Here is a 14492-nt window from a genome sequence, read left to right on the forward strand (position 1 = left end):
GTGATGCCTCAGGTAATCCTGGATAGTACTACACAAAAGAAGGCAATGGTAAACCACTTCTGATCATCTCTTTCCTCATAAACCCTATGATGAGACAATCTAAAATGGAAAAAAAAAACAGTGCTAGAAGAAGTGTCCCTAGGTTGGATAGCACTCAATCAGCTACTGGGGAAGAGCTGAGGAAGAGTAGCAGTATTTTTAATCAAACAACTGGACTAAAACCAAAAAGACATTCAGTTGTTGATGTGAATGGATGCAAAAGGAAAGCCCAAAGCTGTTTAATACATACAATAGGAACGTGGAATAGAAGAAGCATGAATCAAGGTAAGCTTGAAATCGTAAAATGAGAAATGGAATGTTTGAACATTTTAAACCTGGGAACAAGTGGACTAAAATGAACTGGATTAGGCCATTTTCAATCAGAAAATTACAAACTGTTTACTCAGGAAAGGAGAAATATGGAAGAAATGGAGTTGCTCTGATAGTGAGGTGAGATGTAGCACAAGCAGTCGGGAACTATAACATGAAGTCTGATTGAATAATATCAATTATGATGTGAATGGAGGGTAAAATTTTTATCAATCAGACTTCATGGAAAGCCTATCGACATAACCATCATTCAGGTTTTATGCCCAACTGTAGATGCCGATGAGAAAGAAATGGAAAACCATTATGTAAGTGTCTGTGAAGAAATTGATCACACACCTAAACAAAATGTGCTATTGTTGAAAGATTTGGGCTAGAAGCAGAAAATGAAGCAGTCTCCAACCCCCCACCAGCTTTGTTCCCTTACGCTGAATGCCTTCCAGCTTACTGACATCCTTTCTAAACTGTGGCACCGAAGACTAAATACAGTACTCTAGGTTAAATCAAACAAGAGCAGTATACAGAAGTACCAGTATCTCACATTTTATTTGCCTGGGCCAAATCCTCCATCCTATCCAAGCCCATCTGCATCCTATTTCTTTGCTCCATGCTCCCTCTGACATAAGTACATACCTCCAAAATCTTGTGGGTCTCTAAGGTACTACTCGATTCAAATTTAGATCTTCTACTGCAGACCAACACAGCTACCCTCTGAAATATCCTCCAACGTAGTATTAACTATCCCACCTAATTCAGTATCATCTGCAATCTTAATGAGAATATTCTGAACTCCCTAACTGAAGTTGTTGATAAAGATGTTAAATAGCACGTGGGTCAAAATAGAACTCTGAGACACAAAACCTGTCACCTCCCTCTAGATTGATGGGGAACCACAAACGGTCCCCGCTTGAGTAAGATCTACCAACCAGGTCTTAATCCACCTAACAGTAATGGAAGTCCAGTCCATATTTCACCAGCTTCTCAACAAGAATATCATGGGGCACCATGTCAAAAGCTTTGCTAAAATCCAAATAGACTACTTACATCCACAGCACTCCCCTGATCCCCCTAGTAACTGTATTGAAAAAAAAAGACCAGATTGGTCTGACATTACTATTCCTAAAAAAAGCTACACTGAGATTTAACAATCACAGCGTGTCTCTCCCAAATGTCCAGAAACAGACCACTTAATAATCTATTCTAAAACCTTCCCTAGAATTGACATCAAACTAACTAGCCACTAATTTCTTAGATTGTCTTTCCCCCCTTTCTTAAAATCATGCAATTATTCCCTACTAGGGGATGTAAAACAGAAGTGCAGCTCAGAAGGGGTTATAAACAAAGAACCTCTACTGTGGAGGCCAAGGAACAGAAAATTAAAGACATGGGATAATCCAATCAAAGGCTCTGGGAGCATCCAAGGTTCCTTGCACCTCAGATTTCCTAGTGTTGTCTCCACACATTCCAGCAACCAGCAGAGAATGTTCAAAGGCTACAAACACCAGTTCTTGACCCTTATGCCTCAATTCTCTTCATGCAGAGAGAGAATGGATGAGCAAGTCCCAGCAAAGAATGGAAATGCTTACTGCCCTGCACTGCAGGCAGCAGCAGGCAGAAATCCAGATTAAGCTAATTCACATGTATGCTCTGGGATCAGTAAGGAAGAAGCACAGATGAAGAAATTTAAGTCCAAATGACCAGCCCAACAAGGCTCACCAAACTCACCTGGACATGAACCTCCTGGAAGATGGCTTTGAGAACAGATACCGCCAGGCCTGATGCCAACTCTGCACTCATACTCTAGAGATAGATAGGAAACATCACAAAAATTCAGGGCTCACCAATATTAGGGAATAGGTATCTGCAGCAGTTCCCAGAATCCTCGAACACTACTTTGCAAACTACAAGGACTGAATTCACCACCCAACGCCCTGGGCACAAGCCAAGTGAATCAGTTGTTTAATCGGCAATGTGAAAATGTCCCACTCATGAAAAAGGAAACAACCAAGCACTATGAAGTCTGAGCTCCATGTCCCAGGGGAGAGACAGAAAATATTACCATCTCAGCAGCTCCCAGCACCTTTATGTTACTGGGATCACACTCTCCAATCACTTCTCTTACTGATAACATTTAAATAGGGTAGACCTGCAGATATGCTGTCCTTCAATTAATGAACTGCTTGAAGCTTTTCTACTTTTGGAGAAAAGGCACCCCAACTACAGTGACAAACAGACCTGACAACCTCCCAAGTACTGTCATGCATTTTAGTGCATTAAGAGTGGCAAGAAGAACAAATTCTTACCAGAGCTTTGAGTCCCTGCAGCACAGAGGGAATGACAGCATGATGATCTTTCAGTCGGTTCTCGAAGAACAAAACCAGGTGGGTCACTGGAAGAGACAAGCATCATCAGATGTGATAGCAGGAAGTGACCCTCAAAATGGAAAATTAGCATGGAGTAAGCTGGCATCTCCACTAGCAAGAATGGTTGACAATACTGGGCCACTATAAGCTGTCCAGCTATTCTCTTCCCCCATGGTTCACCAATAAGACAGAAAATTCTTTGACAGATGGAAGATTAAATGTGCAATTGGTATCATCATGACCAAAGAAAAAGGGTGAAATCGGGCATTTTTGAAAGCAAAATTACAAACTCTGTTAAAGTCATTCATCACCTAGAACATTGCTGAGTCCAGGATGTCAGTTCAGGTCACCTCTAATCACCTGTCCCTAGGCCTAAAGGGACAAGAAACTAACCACAGATGTGTTAGCATAGAGCTGTGAGACGCACTACAGTGGGGAACCTTGGGAAAAGCACTCACTGACTGGCACCAACAAGGACAGCAACTTTTAAAACTGAGGCTAGCCATACATATATTTACGGGAAACTCAGGCAAGGGCTCTGGTGACACATAACATTCATGCAAGCCTGCCCTCTCTGTCCTGCCCTAGACTCTACAATGTCACATCAGACTATGATCTGGGGGACAAGACTCTACAGACTCTACAATGTCACATCAGACTATGATCTGGGAGACAAGACTCTACAGACTCTACAATGTCACATCAGACTATGATCTGGGAGTTTAAGTCTCCACACTACCATGGAAAAACTGCTCTCAGCCTAACCTACTTCACAGGGTTGTTGTGAGGATAAAATAGAGGAGAGGAGAATGATACAAGCCACTCTGTGTCCCCACTGGAAAGAAAGACAGGGTAAAAGTAAGCAGATTAATTTTTTTAAATGACAAAAACTAACAGTGAAACAGATTCCTAGCACTCATAATGACCCTTCTGAAGTTTCTGCTTAAACCTCTTCCCCACCTCCCATCCCTAACAAAGAAAATAGCTTTTTACTACCTATGTAAAATAACAGAACACTCCATCCTTTCAACAGACCTGAACTGCCGCAAAGTCAGTAAATGTCTCTGCTAAACTAACCAACAAATATAAATATACTAAGGTTTTCAGTAGAATCTGCTACACCTCTGTTGCTCACGTGGACTACATAGGATATGCTGGTGCTGCCTTGCCACTGAATCACACCTGACTAATGTCCCCAGATGCTGATCACCATCTTTGGTGCAATCCTTTGAGGCTAAGACTTGAAGTAGCTCTCCCCCTGACTTGCAAGGAATGAGGAACCAGTTCAGCATGAAGACATCGTATATGACCCCACCTTCTTTTTCTTGAAGTAGGGAGTAGCATTGTAGCAGGACTTCAGAGAGCATCTGAAGGCCCCGTGCACGCATTTGAGGGTCTGCATTCTCAAGCGGAGATCTGTGTTGGAGACAGAACATAAAGAAAGATTTCAAAGACTACATATGGAAAAGAAAAAAAAATAGAAAACAAGTGAGGGACCCTCATTTTTTTCTCTCCTGCCATTTCCTCTTTCCCTTCTCTGAAAGCCTCCATAGTCTGCTCGTTCCCTGCTTCACTCTCTCCTTCTCACCAACCAGCCAAACTACCTTTATGTGCCCTGGTCTTCAGCTTTCCCTCTCCTTGGGGAAACTCTGTTCAGTTCCAGCTAATGCATGGTGCAGGCCTTAAAGCCCAGCAGGGAACCTGCAAGGACTTGCTAGAGGCACCTCACTTTCTCCTGTATCCTTCTTCCCCACACAGCTTCCATTTTTTTTTCTCTCCCCCTAATAACCCCCATTTGTTCACCTTTCCTTGCTTACTTTTTTTCCTTCCCATCCAACCCAACTTTTATTTAGCTGTATTTATTATTTACTTCATTTATATCCCTTTCTCCACAACGGAGATCCAAAGCAGCTTACAGCATTCCCCTCTCCTCCATTTTATCCTCACAACAACCTTGCAAGGTAGGTTAGGCTGAGAATGTGTAACTTCCCCAAGATCATCCAGTGAGCTTCTACAGCAGAATAGGATTCAAACCTGGGTCTTCCAAATTGTAGCCCAAAACTCTAACCACTACACCACACTGCCTTTTGTGGTGTGACTGCTGTTGAAGAGAAGGAAGCAGCCAGTCCTGGATAAGTCATGGAAGTGAGGTGACAGCAAGTTCCCTGGTGTTCACTAAAGCGCCTGGCTTCATGACTCATCGTCATCATCATCATTTCTGAACCATCCTTCTCCAGAGGGCTCAGGGGTTACATGGAATAAAAACTTCAATACATAAATAAATCCATTTAAAACCAGCTAATCAATCTAATAAAATCAGTAGAATCAAGAACCTTTAATCTAGGATGGCATTCTGCACATGGTCACTCTAAAGGTGGGGTCATGGACTGGATGAGACAGAAAAAAACATTGCTGTCCTCAACCATAGGCCTGATGGAACATCTCTGTTTACACACCCTACAGAACTGTACAAGGTCCCAAAGGGCATAGATATCTCCAGATAGATAGTTCCAATGGCTGGGGCAGATGGGTGTTGTAGGCAAAAAAACATCTGAAGAGCTACTGTTGGCCACCCCTGGCCTATAGGAATGCTGAAAAGTGAAACTGATCTCCACTCCATTGAAATACACTGAAGCACACAAAAAGTTTCAAGGAAAATGTGGAATAGATTTTCCATTATGGTGTCTTCCTTGCAGCTTTTCTTCTTGCTGCAGTCAGCAAAGACAAGGCAGAAAGAGCGGAGACTTCTGTCAGCCTCAGAGCTTCAAAGGATGAGGACAGAAGGGGGAGGAGGTGGGGGGAAGAACTCTGCAGGACTGATTAAAGCCCCGGGTGAATCAGTTCTGGCTCATGGGCCAGACATTTGACACCCATGATTTAGGGCTTTAAAGGTTAAAATCAAAACCTTGAAGTGGATCTGGTGCTCAACTGGGAATCAGTGCAGCTGGCAAAACACAGGTACTATTATAGGGGTGCCTATCAGCACCCACCCCACTACATTCTGAACCAGCTGCAACTTCTGGGTCAGTTTCAAGGACTGCCTAACAGACGCCACCTAGGGCACCTGTTTCTTCAATCTACAGATGATGCTTCTATTATTTTGGTGGGCTTAACCTTCCTCTTTTTGAGATTTCAGATTTTCCTGCAAACTTGGGGTTTTTCTCAGGTTTGTAGAAAGATCTGTCTTGTCTGTTCATGGCTCTAATGTCTGGATTTAAGTATCCACAGATGGATCAAGAATGAGATATTTTGATATTGTGTGTGCAAGGTCTGAACACTGAATCTGGTTTAGCAGCCAACCAGTGGCATGCATCCTACCACTCCGCAGAACAAAATTTGAAGGCTTTTTCTACCCAAAGGATATTTCTTCCAATTTAGCTCTTGCATTGGAGGAAGGGCCACTTATGCTGGAGGAAGACCCTCCAACCTAATGTTAAGCAAATGCCATATTTTTCTAGGAGCCAATAGCAAAGCTCACACCAAACACAGTATCTCAGCATCAGAGCTGCTAAAAGATTTTCTTTTCAGTGCAGGATTTCAGGAAGAGAACAGATGGGAGGCTGATTACTCAGCAATGATTAACAAGGCTTGGTATTGTTCACTATAAAGGAGTGGTTTCATGAATCTTGAGCTTGATCATAATATGGACAATGCATTCCCTCCACAGAAATTCTTCCTCCCAACAACACTGTGAGATGGATTAGATACAGAATATAGAACACAAATATAGATATGACTGGTTCAACATCATCTACAGTGTAATCCTGTAAGAATGCTTTACTGGGGCTAAGGCCAATCGAACAGACATTAGGATTCTAAATAGACCCACTTAGAACTGCTTTTTCAAAGAGCTTTAACCTATGCATGCTTACTCAGAGCTGAGCCTGCACAGATGAATAAAAAAGACATAATCCTGCTAGCTATTTCCTAGGTCCTGCCTGCCCATGTGCCAAACAAAAGAGTGTGGGGAAGATCAGGAGCATGCATTTCACAGAGATTCATGAGACATGGAAGAACAGAAATTGTAAAGCATTCTTACAGGATTACACTGTAGATGATGTTGAACAAAACTGTGCATTTTGTTCCAGTGTCCAATGCAGATTCCCAAGATCCCTCTTTCCAAAAACAGAATGACTGGGCTGATGGATGGGGAGAAGTCACTTTCACCTTCACTCACACAGACTAACAACTTGACCTGTGATATCAGCCATTGAACCTGCTATACCAGGGATATACAAACAAAAACCCTAACAGTCAGCTACTCAACCAGAACTCTTTGATGCTCAGCTAAGAATGGCATCATACTCAGGCGTTTCATTCACCCCCTTTGCTTTTGTAATTTTCCTTAGTCTGGTACACTCGGCTGAGGAACATCAGCATGGATGCAAGGATCCCCTCAATCCTCCTCTAATTCTTTGACTCTGTCATGACTTGGATTCCACTACACTTGCCTTCTAACAAAAACAGAGATTTCTGGAAACCTGATCATGGGTATCACACAAATATATTTACTGCTTTGTGTAAATAAATGACTTTTCTAAAAAGAGATTATGTGTTTTTGTTGCCTTTTCACACAAGCATAACAGAATAAAAGAAAGCCCTTCAAAACTAACCATCTGCATGCTAAAAAGGCCATAGATAGGGAAAGTTTTATGGTGTTTCAATTTGGAGGGGGGTTGTGTGGCAGAATTGTGCAATTCCATTTCTCTGTAACATAACAAACAAAACTTGAAATCATTTATTTGCAGTTTTTTAAAAAATTATACCTAAAGGTTAGTTCTGTGCAGTACCAGAATACTTTTCTGCAATATATAAAACCCTTCAGCAATTAAAAATGTTTTTCGGCACTCCTAGGGCGAATCTTGAGGTTTATTTCATTTGTGTGTGTGCATTAAAGGAAATACATTTCCAGAAGAACCTTGGACTGTGACATGAATTCCACTCTAGTAAACATTTACAATTATATAGAACCTCAAAACCGGGAGGGGGGGAATCATAAGCATCTCTAGAAATCTGGAGGAGTATTTGGTGGAGATTCAAAATGTCTTGAAGGAAGAGAGAGTATTTGTCAGGGTCTAAGGCAGACAGCAATACTCTTCACTTTGCTTGTGTTGGCTTCAGTGTTGTTTTTCAAACTTACGGTAGGGAGGGAAGAAAAGAATATAGGCTTTGAGTGTTAACACTCCTCCTCTTGGAGTCAGTAAAGAAGGCTGAGAAAGCAGTCACTTCCTTGGCAGCTCCAGTCACTCCTCTGCCTCTTTGTTTATTTAAAACTGGTGAATATATTTGATGCTGTACAAAACATAGATGCAGGCATTGTGTGATAGGTACATGGGGATACTCTCCTTTCCAACTGTAAATACTCCTAATCATATTGAAGTGCTTCAAATTGCTGCCACAGTTTCTCCTCTATATATAATTCATCATTACAGAATTCTGGTTTCGGTCTCCTATTTTCTCATTAGTCCTTTATTTCTCATTATTTTAAATAGCACAACAAGCCTCAGAGGTGCTTCTCTTGCTGGTGACAAGAAAAGCCAGCAAGTTTGTACCAGAAGGCAACATTTGAGCCAGGGGCTTCTAGGCTCAGAGCTCTCAGCTGCCTTGATTCTGGGCTCCACCACGCAAGGCAGCCAACAGCTTATCCCTCCAAACAATCCTGGAGTCTCTCTTCAAGGGAGGAGCTAGTACCACTATGTTCTTCATCAAGGTCACCCTGGTGAGGGCCATGGAGACAACCTCACCTCCAAGATAATTAGGGACATACTGGGAAGTTCTAGTGAGTTCTAATGAGCAAGTAACAAGAGGTCTTGGATTATATAATTCAGCTAAAATTCATATTAGAATCTGGTCAGCCAGATGTTACTTTCATCAACAAGTCCAGAGCCACAGTGAACGCATCTCCACTCTTCAAGCATTTTATTTACACAGAACTTTATAGCAAAGTAAGAAGTCCTCTCTTGGGACAATGAATTGGCTGGGATCTCATAAAAGTTCCACTTACCCCAAGGTTTCCACAACATCCAGTATGGTGCAGGTCCCAGCTTTCACACCTAAAAAAGGAAGATACAAGATGAAATTCTGTCCCACAGCTTATTGTGCTAAAGGTGGCAGCAGTTCCTACAACAAAATTTAGAGATGGAAATACATGTAGCTCAATGCAATTTATTGCCTTCCCTGCTTTCACAGCTCAGTTAAAATTACTTCTACCTCAGACCTTGGAAAGCTGCTGTCAGAGCAGCCAATAATGGCAACATGGGTCAAATGAAGAAAGCTTCATGTGATCATGAGTTAAGAAGAATTTATCTCAAGGCAATTTCAAGATGGGAAAGTGACTTGCTCCTTCCCTAATCATTTGGTGCCCCTGGCAAGAACAGCACTGCAACCCTATTTCAGATGCCTGGGGTAAGGCTGTGGCTCAATGGTACATCATTTGCTTTACATGCAGACGGCCCCAGGTTTAATTCCTGGTATCTCCAGGTAAAGGTTCAGATAGCAGCTAATATGCAAGACCTCCATTTGAGACATTGAGATTGCTGCCAATCAGAGCACTAACTTGAATAGACTTGGAATAAGGGAGCTTCATGTGCTACTGAACTGAGATACCCTTCAGAGCTCCTTCTAATCACAGAAAATAAGTGCTGCAGCAATAATATTAATTGTTGAACATGCTCTCTTTCTCCTCAGGTCCTTTAAGACCAGAAACAATGATACAGGACTATCCCAGCTGACTCTCCTGGCTACAAAGGGAGAAAACAGACAGGTAGGATAGTATTATAGTACAAGAAAGCAAAAGGGCACATGAATGGTGAGGAAGGAAGTGATCCATGGCTATTTCTAAAGTAAGTCTAATGACATGAGTGAGCTATACAGGGACTTGAGGACTTTTAACTAATTTTTCTGCCCCATTTCCAAGATACCAGGCTGATCACATTACCTGTGTGGCTCGTCCAATCATGCATTCAAATAATTAAACTGACAAATTATTGAATGCTCCTTAATAAACACAGGAGCCACAAAAGTGATAATGGCTTCACTTCCTAAACTATAAACAGAAGCAGCTAAAATATGCAGTTCACACCAAACTTCCAATTAGTTCCTCCCTGAGGTTAGAATGTCTTCCAGGAAAGTAGCTTGCCGGATCATTGTTCATGCAACCTCTAAAATTCAGGCTCATGTAGGCAAACAGGAATCCATATCAGATTGGCTTGCAAGTTTTTATATCTTGAATTGCAAGACTGGGATATCCAGGAAGCCTAAGGCAAGCAGACACCCCCCCATGACAACATTTCCATAATAATCTACTTTCCATTTACAGTGGTAAACACAGAACAGCCATTCACATCCATTTACGGTACTTATTTTGCACCAGTGCTTAATTTAAACAACTGTTGAGAAAACTTTTAATTTTTAAAAAAATACTGATGCCGAAAGTGAGTTTAATTTGGATTATTTCTCCAAACTCAAGTTTCATGCAAGATTTTAAAAACCATATTTTAAGTACCGTAGATCAAAACTTCAAGTATAGAAATTTCAAACCAAGAAAAAAATAAAATAAAGGGCACTAATATGCCCATTACACCAGAAGCATGCCATAAAAACTTCTTAGCTGCTAAACAGTGAATAAGATCTACCTCATTCGAAGTGGAAAAACTATACAGGGAAAAGAAAGGAAACTAAAAGCAAGCATGAAATAGCTTGTCACCTGAAAATACAACATAAACAGACAGAGGAGTGGGCAGATTGCATAGGCACAGTACAGCATCTCTTCAGTTACCCATCAGCCTGGCACAACCAGCTGTTAAAGAACTAGAGGAGCAGCATGAACAAACCAATGATAACACATTTTATCACTGCCTTGCTCTCAAAAGCACAAGATCTTCAAGATGTGTTTTCTTAAATTGCCTCTTGGAAACGTGGCACTCTTGGTTTTCAAAGAACACCATTTCTGTACTTAAAGGTTGGTCCAGTGCTTTCTATGGAGAGCTTTCATTTAAAAGAAAAGGGAGAAGAGACATAACCAGAGCACTCTGTCATGGAACTCCTTACTACTGTGCCTCCTCCATCTCTTCTGTGCAGGAGCACAGTCTACTAAATAGTGCAGAGGAATGTAACTATGATCAGCATATCACTCACTCAATTAGCAAAACAGGTTGTCCACTGTACAGAAACACTGGGCAACAGAGCAGCCTTAAGGAGAAGGCAGAAAAAAATGCTTGCATATTGGGACATAGAAGGGCTCTTCTGACCAGACAGGGCTGGCATCAGCACAGCCTGAGATGGGGCAGCTACAGCGTCCACTGCTTCCAATGCCCCCTGCAATAATCACTTACTAGTGCTCCACAACACATGTTCTCTGATGCTTGTGCTGCCCAGTGCCACTGGGGAAATGGCTGAAAGCAGCTATGAGCATGGGTAATGAAAGGGCGCACAAGTGTGTGGTAGTGAAGAAGATGAATCAGCAGGGGGCCTAGTGGTAGGCAGAGTATGGGAGAGAGTCTTGGGAACTCCCAGGGCCCCCCAAAACCTGGAACCAGCCCTAAGTAGACAAGGAGAGCATAGACCTATTCTTTGTACTGTTTCTTTTTGACCCTCTCCACAGTTTTGTGTGTGCAGATAAAAAATGGTAAAGGTAGTCCCCTGTGCAAGTACCAGTCATTTCCGACTCTGGGGTGACGTTGCATCACGACATTTTCATGGTAGACTTTTTATGGGGTGGTTTGCCATTGCCTTCCCCAGTCATCTATACTTTCTCCCCAGCAAGCTGGGTACTCATTTTACCAACCTCAGAAGGATGGAAGGCTAAGTCAACCTTGAGCTGGCTACCTGAACCCAGCTTCCACCAGGATCAAACTCAGATCATGAGCAGAGGGCTCAGACTGAAGTACTGCAGCTTTACCACGGGGCTCTGTGTGTGCAAATACACACAGTATTTTTAATCAAAATAATACTCTATTTAATTTATTGTAAAAAAAAGTGTGCATGTGTGTGTGAAAGAAGGGGTATAATAAAAGTATAATTAAAACACTTTTTCCAGGAGTCTAGAATTATACTTACTATTATAAATCTGGGTAGTGTTAAAATAACAGAATGACAGAGTTGGAAGAGACCTCCAGGGTCATCTAGTCCAAAACCCTGCAAAATGCAGGAAATTCACAAATACCTTCCCCCAACACACATCCCCAGCGGCCCCTGCTCCATGCCCAGAAGATGGCAAAAACCTCCAGGATCCTTTGCCAAACTGGCCTGGAGAAAAAAATTGCTGACTGACCCCAAAGTGGCAATCAGCATTTCCCTGGGCATGCAAGAAAGGGCCATGAGAACTAAGCACTGATGCAACCTTTCCTGCCCTCCCTCTCATGATGTGCCCAATTCACAGAATGAGCACTGCTGTGATGGCCATCTAGCCTCTGTTTAAAAACCTCCAAGGAAGGAGAGCCCACCACCTCCCAAGGAAGCCTGTTCCACTGAGGAACTGCTCTGTCAGGAAGTTCTTCCTGATGTTTAGCTGAAAACTCTTTTAATTTCAACCCGTTGGTTCTGGTCCAACCTTCTGGGGCAACAGAAAACGATTCTGCACCATCCTCTACATGACAACCCTTCAAGTATTTGAAGATGGAGATCATATCATCTCTCAGTCATCTCCTCTCCCAGGAGAGTCAGTTTGGTGTGGAGAGCCAGTTTGGTGTAGTGGTTAAGTGTGCGGACTCTTATCTGGGAGAACCAGGTTTGATTCCCCACTCCTCCACTTGCACCTGCTAGCATGGCCTTGGGTCAGCCATAGCTCTGGCAGAGCTTGTCCTTGAAAGGGCAGCTGCTGGGAGAGCCCTCTCCAGCCCCGCCCACCTCACAGGGTGTCTGTTGTGGGGGAGGAAGGTAAAAGAGATTGTGAGCCACTCTGAGACTCTTCGGAGTGGAGGGCGGGATATAAATCCAATATCTTCTTATTCTTCTAAACATACCCAGCTCCTTCAACCTTTACTCATAGGACTTGGTCTCCAAGGAATCCCTAGTGGCTCCTGTGCAGAGTATTTTTCTTACTTGACTTCCCCTAACCTTCATTGAGCCTTCATGTTAGTTGGTTTTATGTCCTTCCTTCTGCTGTGTTGTACAGGAGGTTTAAGAAAATTCCGTACTCCAACAGGTTTTGTGTTTGTGGTTTGAAGCAGGGCTTTTTTTGTAGCAGGAACTTTGTTGCATATTAGGCCCGACTGTAAGCTCCAGAAGGATTGACTACATCAGGGGATGTGGCCTAATATGCAAAGGAGTTCCTGCTACAAAAAACCCTCTGGTTTGAGGGATATAGAAAGTACTGAACATGTTCTCCTGCCCTGTACATTTTATTGTGATATTCAAGCCATTTACTTAGATCCTCTTCTTCAAAATCATGAAGGGCAATCTGATGGTTGCAAGGCTCTCTTCCTATTATCCACTCATAACTCTGAGATCACTGAGACTGAGGCTAAATTTCTGTGTTGTGCTTCTAAGAGGAGAGGAATGTTTCAAATGCTGGAGTAATGGATGTTTTCTTCCTTGCTGATTGTGCAAATTTATGCTGTTTTGCCAATAAAGGCAGTTGTTGACGTGGTCTCCAGACCCCTCACCATCTTCATTGCCCTCCTCTGAACATGTTCCAGCTTGTCTATTTTCTTCCTAAATTGTGGTCCTGAAACCGAACACAATACCCCAGGTGAAGTCTAATCCGAGAAGAGTAAAGCGATACCATCATGTGATCTGGACACTACACTTCCGTTGATACAGCTTAGAATCAAATTTGCCTTTTTAGCCATCGCATCACACTGCTGACTCTTTAGAGGGCTGCTTATGGCTTCTTTAGGCTCCTTCCATTTTTTCCTTCTCATAGGAATTGTTTGTGATTGTCCCTTCAATATTTTGCTTTTAAGAAACTCCCACCCCTTCCTTCTCTTTAAGTATTTCTGACCATGTGATTCTACCCAGCATAACTTTGTCAAAAAGTCTGTCAAAATTTGCTTTTCTGAAGTCCAACCTATATGTTGTCAGCGGTGTCAGAAAGCTATAGTTATAACGGCACTGAGCACAGCATTGTCACAAAAACAAATAAGATAAGCCATGCATAGTATTATATCAGAAACAGTGATTAGCACTGCTTAAGTACTTGGCCTTGTGAGAGTCATATGGCCAACTGCCCCCTTCTTTTTAGTTGAAGAAAAAGAGCTCTTCTTTTCTGAAGTACTATTTATACATCAACTCCTTTTTTAGTTGAAGAAACAGAGCTCTCTTCTTTTCTGAAATACTATTTATATATCTACCACATTCTTAATTTTGTTTCCACTTTACTCTGAGATGATTACAAAGAACCCAAACCACACAGGACGTACTGCTTTCTGTATTATTCATTACCAGTCCTTTGAACTGACTACCACCTGATCTTGCTAACTTATGTATTTTTCTTTACTGGCACAAACATATAATTCCCTGGTGAAAAAAATAAACTTACAGACAAGTCAGAGCAAATAAATAAACGGGGGGAGGGGAACCCAATACTTCACCTGTCTTCAGATTTATATTTCCATAGGTTCTTTACAGTATATTCATTTGCTCTGCCTATGGACAGTTAGAATAGCAAGTAAGCCCTGTGCAGGTGTACACCAAAGATACATTGGCATCAAGTGTGCCAGTGTTTGGCTGGTGTAATTCTGACGTGCCAGTGTAGAACGGGGTGATATCAGGGTTTTTTCAGGGGCAGAGTGCGGCTAAGTCACCTTCCTAAGCTTTTGTAGT

General features: G+C 42.2%; 1 protein-coding gene across 1 annotated transcript in view; it reads right to left on the bottom strand.

Moving 5' to 3' along the window:
- MMS19 (MMS19 homolog, cytosolic iron-sulfur assembly component) overlaps nucleotides 1–14492 on the bottom strand; it is a 33281-nt gene that overhangs the window by 15827 nt on the left and 2962 nt on the right. The window contains exons 2-5 of the mRNA XM_060241845.1: nucleotides 8734–8782; nucleotides 4045–4145; nucleotides 2670–2755; nucleotides 2092–2166 (exon numbers count right to left, since the gene is read on the bottom strand). Of these exons, the coding sequence (XP_060097828.1) occupies nucleotides 2092–2166; nucleotides 2670–2755; nucleotides 4045–4145; nucleotides 8734–8782 (311 nt within the window). The remainder of the gene's footprint in view (nucleotides 1–2091; nucleotides 2167–2669; nucleotides 2756–4044; nucleotides 4146–8733; nucleotides 8783–14492) is intronic.

The sequence above is a fragment of the Heteronotia binoei genome, chromosome 6 (assembly GCF_032191835.1).
Source record: "Heteronotia binoei isolate CCM8104 ecotype False Entrance Well chromosome 6, APGP_CSIRO_Hbin_v1, whole genome shotgun sequence".
Taxonomy (NCBI): Eukaryota; Metazoa; Chordata; class Lepidosauria; order Squamata; family Gekkonidae; genus Heteronotia; species Heteronotia binoei.